This window comes from Podarcis vaucheri (genome assembly GCF_965113315.1).
Source record: "Podarcis vaucheri genome assembly, chromosome: 2".
NCBI lineage: Eukaryota > Metazoa > Chordata > Lepidosauria > Squamata > Lacertidae > Podarcis > Podarcis vaucheri.
Genome location: NC_138760.1, coordinates 45,065,297 through 45,077,458, shown reverse-complemented (window position 1 = coordinate 45,077,458; position 12,162 = coordinate 45,065,297). Strand labels below are relative to the sequence as shown.

General features: G+C 48.2%; 1 protein-coding gene across 2 annotated transcripts in view; it reads left to right on the top strand.

Annotated features, from left to right (window-relative positions):
- The window catches only part of USP43 (ubiquitin specific peptidase 43), an 81,449-nt gene that overhangs the window by 67,459 nt on the left and 1,828 nt on the right, over positions 1-12,162 (top strand). For both annotated transcript variants that reach the window (XM_082213804.1, XM_082213803.1), the window contains 6 exons: positions 1,327-1,430; positions 4,722-4,799; positions 5,668-5,797; positions 7,265-7,592; positions 10,025-10,183; positions 11,286-11,444. In XM_082213804.1, coding sequence (XP_082069930.1) covers positions 1,327-1,430; positions 4,722-4,799; positions 5,668-5,797; positions 7,265-7,592; positions 10,025-10,183; positions 11,286-11,444 — 958 coding nt within the window. The remainder of the gene's footprint in view (positions 1-1,326; positions 1,431-4,721; positions 4,800-5,667; positions 5,798-7,264; positions 7,593-10,024; positions 10,184-11,285; positions 11,445-12,162) is intronic.

Here is a 12,162-nt window from a genome sequence, read left to right as displayed (position 1 = left end):
TGGCAATGTACAGTTTTATTGGCTGATCTATAAACGTGGGGTCTGCTGTTGCCTCCTCAGCTCCGTGCGGATAGGAATGTAATGAAGCTAATTTTGAAGCGACACCAACTCCTGCTGGCAGAAGCCGGGGATGAAGTGGGGAGGAGGTGCGGGAGGTCAGAGTTGCTGGTTACTCCCTGCTCCCATCTCCAATACAAGCGGTGCTGAGGTGTGGGGCACATCACTCTTTCTGACACCTGTCCAAGGGGCGGGTGGATTATAATCTGAACAGTGTCAAGATAATGGACTCATATTTGTCCCCTCATCAGGTCTCATTACATTCTCTGTCAAGAAGATGAGGGAGCTGGACACAAAACATAATGAAATCTGGAATGTACTGGCTAATCATACTCTGGTTTTAATGACAAAACAGCATTATGGAGCGGGAGGGAGGAGTAAATGAGTCCATTTGTATGACAACAGGGAAATTGCAACTGGCACCAGGGCAATTTTCGGATGGAGCGGGAGCCAAGTGAGATGGTCGTTGTCGTATGGGATCCATCTGCCTGTGTGAACATGCAATTTACTTTAAGTATCAGACTCACACTCTTTGTGTTAGATTAATTAGTCCACAATACTGATCACCACCTATTTCTGTTTGGAAATGGAAATCACAGCTCTGCTCATAAGCATGCACTGGAAAACTAGAGGAAGCTTTCTTTTGCCACTCTTTCATCAACCCTCCCCCCCCCTTGATAGTGTGAACAAAGGGATGCTCTGAGTTTTATTGTCTACTAGCCACACACCTGACTTTAGGATGGGTGAGCCTAAGAAATAGATGTGAAGAGGATCTGTAGCCCTCCAGGTGTTATTTGGTTATAGCTCACACTGGTAGTCACACTGGCTGGAGCTGAGATACTATTGCATGGCGAACCGCTTGAGTCTTTGAGAAATGAGCTCCATAGTGAACTGTTTGAGTACTAGAGAAATGTGTGCCTCAACAACTACAACAGAATTATCCAATCATCTCAGCATAGTCAGATTCAACACTTGTTTTCCCTGCAATTGCTAAAGAGGGGCAGCAGCCCACTTCCTTGCAGAAGAAACAGACTGTGTTAACCATTCCGTAGTAAGGTACTCATTGAAAATCTGCTGGAGACACCTAGATTTACTCCCAAAGGATATGTGACACAAAAGATTAGCCACACAGCGCTCTTCCCACAGTGCAGCTGCCTCATTGTTTTTGCCCTTGTTTGCCCCACCCGAGCCCCTGATTTATCAGAAGTCTTTGCCAGGGAGAGCAGATCCTTTGACTCCTTCTCTCTCCCCTTCCTTTGTCTTTTTCAGGCTACTCCGAGCCTGTTCCAGGTGCGAGTGGTTGGTGGCTCTGCGCTTTGCAGCTACCTCTCTCCCCAGGACAGCTGGCCTCTCTATCATCCAGCGGTGGACAGGTAAGAGATCAGACATAGAGATACTGCTAGAAATAAGTGACTGGAGGGATCCTGTAATCAAAAGAGCAGAGGACTGAGGACCTGCCTATTCTGTTCTCTCACTAGTCATGGATCCTGTTTACTGAGCTTCTTCTTCCCTAACTTTATGCAGCAACCTCTGTTCATCTTCCTTCCTCCTGGGCTCCAAGAAGAGCTCCCTGTTGTAATAAGGAATTACAGTGGTACCTCTAGTTATGAACTTAATTCATTCCAGAGGTCCGTTCTTAACCTGAAACTGTTCTTAACTAGAGGCGTGCTTTCACTAATGGGGCCTCTTGCTGACGTTGCGCCACCAGCACACGATTTCTGTTTTCATCCTGGGGCAAAATTATCAACTTGAGGTAATGCTTCCAGGTTAGTAGAGTTTGTAACCGGAAGCGTTTGTAACCTGAGGTGTTTGTAACTCGAGGTACCACTGTATAGTGGTACCTTGGGTTACAGACACTTCAGGTTACAAATGCTTCAGGTTACAGACTCCGCTAACCCAGAAATATTGCCTCAGGTTAAGAACTTTGCTCCAGGATGAGAACACAAATGGCACGGTGGCAGTGGGAGGCCCCATTAGCTAAAGTGGTTGTTGTTTAGTCATTTAGTCGTGTCCGACTCTTCGTGACCCCATGGACCAGAGCACTCCAGGCACTCCTGTCTTCCACTGCCTCCGCAGTTTGGTCAGACTCATGCTGGTAGCTTCGAGAACACTGTCCAACCATCTCGTCCTCTCTCGTCCCCTTCTCCTTGTGCCCTCCATCTTTCCCAACATCAGGGTCTTTTCCAGGGAGTCTTCTCTTCTCATGAGGTGGCCATAGTATTGGAGCCTCAGCTTCATGAGCTAAAGTGGTACCTCAGGTTAAGAACAGTTTCTGGTTAAGAATGGACCTCCAGAACGCATTAAGTTCTTAACCCAAGGTACCACTGTACTGCATTTCTTTAGATTCTTAAGCTTCCCTCTTCTCTGAGTGGGTATCAGTGTGCTGGTGCTTGATGGCACTTTCAGGTAAAACTTTTAACAACAGACGCAGGATGTTAAAACACCACACCTGATATGAAACATGATCCAGAATAAACAAGCTCCAAGAATGCTTCTGGATGATGCTGAGACAAGTCTCAGAGGGTTTCTGTGGTTGTGGGACAGCAACCAAAGTTGCCTCTCTAACATGCATTTGATCTAAACTTGATGCATTGATGTTGGCCCCAAGACCTGTTTAGCCTAAGCTGTGTACACACTGTACCATTAAAACACATGGCGTTTCTTCTCTCTGTGCTCCTCCCAGCAGTCATTTCTCTCCTCGTCACTACTATGGACACTGCTATTGGCTGTGTAAATGCAAGAACCTAGGAAGCTGCCTTATACTGAGTCAGACCATTGCATCCATCTAGCTTAGTAGTGCCTACACTGGCTAGCAGCAGCTCTCCTGGATTTCAGACAGGGAGTGTCTCCCAATCCCACATGGAGCTGTTGTTGAGGATCGAACCTTCTGCCTGCCTGTGTCGCACAGAGCTATGTGTGGCCGTTTCGTGCTGGTTACCTTCCTTGACTTGACAAACCGGGCAGGTGGCCATTTTAACTGGGGTCCTGCCAGGTGGGTGCAGCTAAATAGATGGTGGGCAGCTAATTTCCTTCCGTGGCATCTTCCCTGCTTTCAAACTCCTGGCACCAAGGCTGCACACCAGGCCTGGCAGTCCTGAAGTGGCAGCGCCCAGCCGGACGTGCATTGCTGTCGGTCCATTGCGGAGGGGCCGATGAATTATTAATGCCTTGCCGCTGCTAGCTGGATTCTAGTCAAAGATAATGTTAGCTCAGATAATGTCCCCAGGAAGCAGAGAAGTGAATCGGCTGCTGTCACCGTGCGTGTGTATGTGCCACAACCCTTGCTAATTGCATTGCTCACTGGCCCCCAGAGCCTTCTATGTGGATCCCCATTGGGGAGTTAGGGGCATGGAGTTTAAACGGAAAGAAACAAGAACCCAACCTAAGCATCTCTTCTCTGGGTATGGGCACACCACAGCAAAAGGCTGGGGGCTGGGGGCTGGGAGCTGCCTGTTGCAGGAAAGATAAAAGGTTAAACTTTGGCTCTGAATTGGAGCGATGAGCCTAGCCTGCCCCTATCCTTGCCCTTTAGGGCTGCAGGTACTTGAACCTATTGCTAGCTATGCAAGTAGGCCTCCTGCGCCTGAACATCTTAAAGCAAAAATGGGGACATTGTGGCTGCTGTGGGGAAGAGCAGACCCACCAACGGGTCTCAGGGCTTTGCAATGAGGAAGTAGTCAGATGGCTAGAGGTGTACACTAGTGACAGCACGGCACCTGATTCCTGCATTGCAGGGGGTTGAAATAGATGATCCTCAGGGTCCCTTCCAGCTCTACAATTCTGTGATCTGTGTGTGATGGCAAAGAGGCTTTACTTCCCATTGGTTAATCTGTAGAAAGAGATGCGTTCTGGTTTTGAAGCCTGCCAAGGAGTCGAGCAGCCATGATCCCTGATCTGGGGACCCTAGTTCTTCATTTCAGATTTGCAGTTATTGCCTGTGTGTTGTTGTTTTTTTCAATGTCACTTTGCACCTGATCAGAGATGAATTCTTCATTCTTACTTTAGCTCCTCCCAGGCTGAGCCCTAGTACTAAAGACATGCACAGAATTCCAAATACTTTGGGAGGGAGTCGGACAAATGGGAAAAGGCCATGGTTTACAACAACAACAACAACAACAACAACTTATTATTTATACCCCACCCATTATTTATGCCCATAGCTCCCAACAGAATATTAGTAGTAATAATAAAAAAGCAATAAAACACCAAACATTAAAAACTTTCCTAAACAGGGCTGCCTTCAGATGTCTTCTAAAAGTCAGATAGTTGTTTATTTCCTTGACATCTGATGGGAGGGTTTTCCACAGGGCGAGCGCCACTACTGAGAAGGCCCTCTGCCTAGTTCCCTGTAGCTTCACTTCTCGCAGTGAGGGAACTGCCAGAAGGCCCTTGGAGGAGGACCTCATGCAAACTAGGGTCTGGCTCCATAATGCCCACACTGCAGCCCTTTGCACAAGCATGAACAAGACAATATGAGGCTTTTGAGGAGGCAAACCTCCATAGCAGGATTCCAGAAGCAGGAGCTGATTAATTGCCAAACACTTCTGAAGCAGTTTGGAGTTGGGGATCTTCAGAGACAAGCCCCACAGGTCAAAGTGACATGGAATGTACGGCAGTAACAGAGGCTTAGATGCTTCCTGGTGCACTGTTCCATCTTCCTGCAGAGCACTTCAGTTTGGTGGTCCTGGTGGTCCCGCACATGTGAAGCTGGTGATCGAGTGGGATGTGAGCACCAAAGAATGGTGAGTGTGCATTGCAAGTAAAGGTAAAGGGACCCCGGACCATTAGGTCCAGTCGTGACCGACTCTGGGGTTGCAGGTCTCATCTCGCTTTATTGGCCAAGGGAGCCACCGTACAGCTTCCGGGTCATGTGGCCAGCATGACTAAGCCGCTTCTGGCAAACCAGAGCAGCGCACGGAAATGCCGTTTACCTTCCCGCCAGAGCGGTACCTATTTATCTAATTGCACTTTGATGGGCTTTGGAACTGCTAGGTTGGCAGGAGCAAGGACCAAGCAATGGGAGCTCACCCCATGGTGGGGATTCGAACCGCCGACCTTCTGATCGGCAAGTCCTAGGCTCTGTGGTTTAACCCACAGCGCCACCCGCGTCCCATAGGTTGTGTTAAATCTCCCTGGCCTGCCATCATGGTGGGCACAAGTGTGGCTCCTTAAAGGACTTTCACTCCAGTCCCCCCCCCCCCGAAATTCAAATGGCGTTTGCACTGCACTGCATCTTCTTTGTCCCACATTGACAGATCCCTGAACTGGGCTGAATGGGGCATTTGCCGCATCAGCACAATTTGCCAAATGCACTACCTTCTGTCCGTAGAGCCCTTCAACTCTAATTTCCATTTTTCACCAAGGGTGCGCACCCCCCCCGCCATGCTCATGCATTGAGACTGTGTTTACACAAAGGGCAGATGCATGCCATTCACACAATTTCTGGCCAACTGGGCAGAGATATTATGGATTAAAGCTCTGGATGGGAATTGAGAGGAACAGGTGGTTGGCTTGGGCATGCGTGCATCATGTGGACCCATTTGCCCATTCATAGTAGAGTCACAATCAGGTCTGAGCCATTGCTGACCCCCTCCATTTGCATTTTTGCAGCTTGTTTGGCAACATCCAGGAAGAAGTGGTTGCGGATGCAGGAAGCGTGAGGCTGAAGCAGCAGCTCCACCAGCAGCAGCATAGTTGCACCCTGGACGAATGCTTCCAGCTCTACACCAAGGAGGAACAGGTATCCTCGTATGACTGCTGGGATTCAGCTTGTTTATCATTCATTTATTGCTTTTATCTCTGAGGTGTGCAAGGTGGCATACATAGTTCTCCCTATCCTCATTTAATCTTCCCAACAACCCTATGAAGTAGGTTGGGCTGAGAGGCAGCGACTGGCCCAAGGTCAGTGAGCTCCATGGCTGAGTGGGGATTTGAACCCTGGTCTCCCAGGGTTTATCCTAAACCACATGGGCACTCAGTTGTGATGGAAACAACTGAAGCAGGTCTTTCCCTATTGACTGGCAGATGGCAAACAACGGAGACCCTGTGATCATCATCCGAGCCCCTTCTTTATGTGGCTCCTCCATGAGAAGTTCAGAGAACGGCAACACGAGACGGGGCCTTTTCTGCAGTGGCTCCTTGCTTTTGCAATGCTCTCTCTAAGAAGGCATGCCTGGCACCCCTGTTACATATCCTTAGGCACCAGTCAAAAAGGTTCCTCTTCTCCCAAGCCTTTGGCTAATTAAACTATATACAGTGGTACCTTGAGTTACAAATGCCTCAGGTTACAAACGCTTCAGGTTACAAACTCCGCTAACCTGGAAGAGTTACCTCAAATTGAGAACTTTGCCCCAGGATGAGAACGAAAATCGCGTGCCGACGGCGCAGCAGCAGCAAGAGGCCCCATTAGCGAAAGCACACCTCTAGTTAAGAACAGTTTCAGGTTAAGAACGGACCTCTGGAATGAATTAAGTTCGTAACTAGAGGTACCACTGTATAGTCTTTTAAACTATAGGGGATGGGGATTGTTTTTGTTTGTTACTATGTTGTGCATATTGTAAACTGCCCTGTGATCCTCGGATGAAGAGCAGTATAGAAATTTAATTAACAGCAACAGCATGAGCAATAGAGATGGGAGTGCTCATCTTGTTCTCTCAGACTCTGTTTGGTTCAGGGGTGTCCTAAATTTAACATGACTAATAAGGGTGCATAGAAGAGGATGCGGGTGGCGCTGTGGGTTAAACCACAGAGCTTAGGACTTGCCGATCAGAAGGTCGGCGGTTCAAATCCCCACCACGGGGTGAGCTCCTGTTGCTCAGTCCCTGCTCCTGCCAACCTAGCAGTTCGAAAGCACGTCAAAGTGCAAGTAGATAAATAGGTACCGCTCTGGCGGGAAGGTAAACGGCATTTCCGTGCGCTGCTCTGGTTCGCCAGAAGCGGCTTAGTCATGCTGGCCACATGACCCGGAAGCTGTACGGCGGCTCCCTCAGCCAATAAAGTGAGATGAGCGCTGCAACCCCAGAGTCAGCCACGACTGGACCTAATGGTCAGGGGTCCCTTTACCTTTACCTTTAGAATATGCCCATCAAGCAGTGTTGCCACCCACCCCTCTCATTCACATGATTGCTGAATCTGTGCTCCAGTGTCTAACAAGCCCTTGGTGTCTGTTTTCTGTTCTCTCTTTCTCCCCCCCCCCACCATCCACCAGCTCGCCCCTGACGATGCCTGGCGCTGCCCTCACTGTCAGGTGCTCCAGCAGGGCATGGTGAAGCTCAGCCTATGGACACTGCCCGATATCCTCATCATTCACCTGAAGCGCTTCCGGCAGGTGGGCGAGCAGCGCCACAAGCTCTCCACGCTGGTGCACTTCCCCCTCCGCGGGCTTGACATGGCTCCCCACGTGGCCAAGCGCAACCGCGGCAGCAAGTGGGGCCCCTGGAAACACCCCGCCCTGGAAAGCGGCCAGTGCAACTTCCTCTACGACCTGTATGCCGTCTGCAATCACCACGGCAGCATGCAGGGCGGCCATTACACAGGTGAGCGCCCCACTGGTGGTGGGTGGTGGAAGTGCAGGAGTCCGTATAATTCTGGGTAACTACTGCTTAAGGAGAGTAGTTTGCTGGGATTTGTGGGAGAAGGGGGATCAAAAAAATCCTGCTCCAAGGAATGGTGAATTCTGCAAAATGAATACAGGTGTCCCCTTGCTCACGTGTGAATGCATAAACGTGCGGTGCTGGGAAATAAGTAAATGTTGTTGTTGTTGTTGTTTAGTCGTTTAGTCGTGTCTGACTCTTCGTGACCCCATGGACCAGAGCACTCCAGGCACTCCTGTCTTCCACTGCCTCCCGCAGTTTGATCAGACTCATGTTTGTAGCTTCGAGAACACTATCCAACCATCTCGCCCTCTGTCGTCCCCTTCTCCTTGTGCCCTCCATCTTTCCCAGCATCAGGGTCTTTTCCAGGGAGTTTTCTCTTCTCATGAGGTGGCCAAAGTATTGGAGCCTCAGCTTCACGATCTGTCCTTCTATTGGAGCCTCAGCTTCACGATCTGTCCTTCAATAAGTAAATAAGTAAATAGTTCAATTCAAACCCGGAAATGGCAGGAGGAAGCTGGAGAGCCCTTGTGTGTCTCAAAGAGATCCTCCCCAGAGCCTGAAGAGGATGTCAGTGAGGGTGCAGGAAGCCCCAAAGAGATCAGAGGCACAGTGAGGCATTGTTTACTATAGTTAAATGAATCTTCATTTAGATCTTTGCTCTGCATACCATATTGGCCCGGATATAAGCCGCACCCAAATATAAGCTGCACCTTTAAAATTCAAGGGGGGAGGGGAGGAAAGAAAAAAAAGACAGTACCCGAATATAAGCCGCTCCCTTAAAATTCCACAGGCACTCATACCCATAAATGGCAAATATAGAAGAAAATTCTACAGGTACTAGAGAGGACCTGCAAGTGGGTTAAACACCTGTTCGTAGCACCGTAAATGCAAATAAAAAAATCAATAAAGGTAAAGGTAAAGGTACCCCTGCCCGAACGGGCCAGTCTTGACAGACTCTGGGGTTTGTGCGCCCATCTCACATCTATTGGCCGGGGGCCAGCGCTGTCCGAAGACACTTCCGGGTCACGTGGCCAGCGTGACAACGCTGCTCTGGCGAGCCAGAGCCGCACACGGAACGCCGTTTACCTTCCCGCTGGTAAGCGGTACCTATTTATCTACTTGCCCCCGGGGGTGCTTTCGAACTGCTAGGTGGGCAGGCGCTGGGACCGAGCAGCGGGAGCGCACCCCGCCGCGGGGATTCGAACCGCCGACCTTTCGATCGGCAAGCCCTAGGCGCTGAGGCTTTAACCCACAGCGCCTGTAAAATACAGGGAAAGTGATGAATGACATTTGAATTAATTGCACAATAGTCTCAAGTTCGCAAATTGGCAGTAAAACTCCCCCCCCCCTTTTTACCATATGTCTGTTTAAGTAGCGATAACGTAAAAGCCAATTTTTGTAAGGTTGTGAATTTAAGCCGCACTTTAACTTTTCATGGTCGGAATTTGGAAAAAAGTGTGGTTTATATTTGGGCCAATACGGTATATTTCATTTTGTTTCTGCTAATTGCGGGGCAGGAGAAGGTGCTCAGATCTCGCTCCCTGGAAGCACTTCTTATCTCATTTCTCCCAGATGTGTTTGGGTTTATCTTCAGAGTTAGAAAACTAGAAATCTCTTTTGAAAAAAAGAAAACCAAGGCTGTGGGAGGAATTCAATGTCATGCTAATTTAAAGTTGCTTAGCAGTGCACTAGTTTGCACTAGCAGATGCTAGTGCAAGAAAAGGCATAGAAAACCATCCCTGGTTGTGCAACAGAGAACTACTGTAGTCCTGATACTTCCTGGTGCACAACAAGCTTCTACTTGCACAACTATTGCACTGCATTTTGAATTGCACAAGCTTTATATTAATCCTTACACTAGCAGAACAGCCCTTGTGCTGGTGGTTGAATCCAGGCCTGAGATTCTTAGGATGCTGAATACTATCCATGACAACAAATGTCTCTGTGTGAGACAATCACAGGCATGTGGATACAAGTATGTTTATCAAGCAGGAAATAAATGTGAAGCTCCAGTTCTGTTTGCAGACTACCTGCTTGGCCTGATCACATGCTAGAAAATTATCCCACTGTCCAGCAACTTTTCCTCTCTCTAGTGAACCCTTTGGCCCTCCAGATGTTGCTGAACTACAACTCCCACCCCAGAAAATATGGCCAATCGTCAGGGATGATGGAAGTTGTAGTTCATCAAAATCTAAAAGGGTCAATGGTTCCCCATGCCTGCAATAGATGCATTTGAAGCCCTCCATCTGAGAATAATCATTAGGATTGGTCTGGATCTCTCTCAGCAGCTTCAATATAAACCACACATTTGGAGGAAGTTCAGTCCCACCAGCCAGTGTCTCTGTTAATGTGGTTGTCTACTCTGTCCCCAGCCTACTGTCGCAACACCTTGGATGGTCATTGGTACAGCTATGATGACAGCACTGTGGAACCTGTCTTGGAGGATGAAGTCAGCACTCGTGGTGCTTACATCCTCTTCTACCAGAGACGCTGTGTGGTTCCAAGCTGGTCTGGTGGAAGCTCTGTTAGAGGTGCGTAAGCAGTGCTTAACCCATACAGTGACACTGTTCCGGGCATTTTATCTGTTCCATGTCATTTATCGGTGGAACTGACAAACACACAGAATTCCAGCAGACACGGTATTGGATTTTAGAGCATGAGTCTTGAGACTCATGCTGGTGTAAGTCAAAGATGTGGGCCTCATTCAGTCCAAAAGAAGTCACTGTAAACTTGCTTTACCTTGATGTGAGACCATTGCAGGACTCGTTGGGCAAGCCTCCACTGCCCAAGGGCTTTCAGACCTGCCCAACCCCCAGTAAAGGGGAGATGAACTTGAGAAAGTGCCAATTCATTTCTCTAAAACTCAGGAAACAGCTTGGCTGATTTCAGAGCTAGTCCCAGTTCAAATCCACATCTTTGAACCTCCCTACCCACTAGGTTATTTTTTGTCCCCCCCCCAAATAGATTTTATTAAAGTTTGAAAAAAGATATGCAAAAGTTAATATCAAATACCCAATATCTTTTTAGAATATCAAAGATAAAATAATCTAAATAAAAACACAGAAAAAGAAAAGAAAGAAAAAGAAAGAAAAGAAAAGAAAAGAAAAGAAAGAGAAAAATATAAGAAAAATGTTATTTTTCTAACAGAAACGTTGCCGTTTTGGAGTGTCATCAACACTTTTCACAATGTATATTGGGTGTGCTTGCTTTTAGTTTGTTGTTGAAGCATGATTCTCAAAGCAACACAAAAAGTCTCTGGACCTGAAAATGGACGTGAGATTTTGGTGGGTCCTTCCCCAAAGCAATATTTTTTTAAAAAATTTCCCTTCAATATGTCAGCCAATAATTTTCTCCTTTCCACTGTCCCACTTCATCTCTAGCTTTTTAGTTGCTTTTACACGTTTGTAATGTTCAGCAAATTCTTGGCTTACCTCACTCCAACCAACCCAGTCCTACATTCACAACATGGCAAGTTTTAGGTGACCAAGAGAAGGCCCATCTGGACCTCTGGTTGTGCAAAGCTTGCTGCTTCCCGTAATCCCTGGCTGACTTTGACAGCTGCACCTATTTTGGGGGAGTCCTTGGTGGAAGGCTCTCCCCAGAACACTTTAATTCTGTGGATTTCTCTTGCAGGTTCCACCGGTTCCTCTGTCTCGGAACACTGGCTGGCACGCCTCAGCGGAAATAGCAAGCGAGAGAGCCTGGTGTCCCGGAGCTCTGCTACCTGCCCATCTTTGACAAAAATGCCGGACTCGCCTACCCTCACCAATGCTAGCAGCTGCCCAGAGAAAGGTGCCTGATTCATGCTATGCTGCTCACTATACACCTAGGCTTTCTGGTACAAAGTCCACCTCATTCCAGCTGGCAGACCAGGTCCCTAGCCTTTGTCAGTGTTGACAAGGCTTGTAGGATGCTCCCTTTGCTGAATGGCTCTCAGTGGCAACCCATGGACTGTTCTGCTAGTGTAAGGATGAATATAAAGCTTGTGCAATTCAAATTGCAGTGCTATAGTTGTGCTAGTGGAAGCTTGTTGTGCACCAGGAAGTATCAGGACTACAGTGGTCATCTGTTGCACAACCAGGGGTGGTTTTCTATGCATTTTCTTGCACTAGCATCTGCTAGTGCAAACTAGTGCACTGCTAAGCGGCTTTAAATTGGCAAATTTGCCACAGCCCTTTTGAGCCAATCTCCAGCTCTGTGTTTGGTCCATCCATTTGCCCAGCTCATCCTGTATCCAGATAATGGGCAAGCTTCCCACCCCTCTGAATCCCAAATCAATTGGCTTGGAATGAAACCAAGCTGTTGCTTCTAGAATTGAGAAACAGCTTATTTGCAAGCCGGTCCGCATTCAGACTGAGCTCCCCACTCTTTGGAACGTATCCCCGAACACGTCATCCAAGCTTCTTCCCCATCCTTCCCTCTTTCACTTACCTGGTTGGTGCTGATGTCTGCTAAAGTCAGGAGGGATATATCTACCTTCTAGTGCCTGGTGTGCAGCAACCAGGATGTG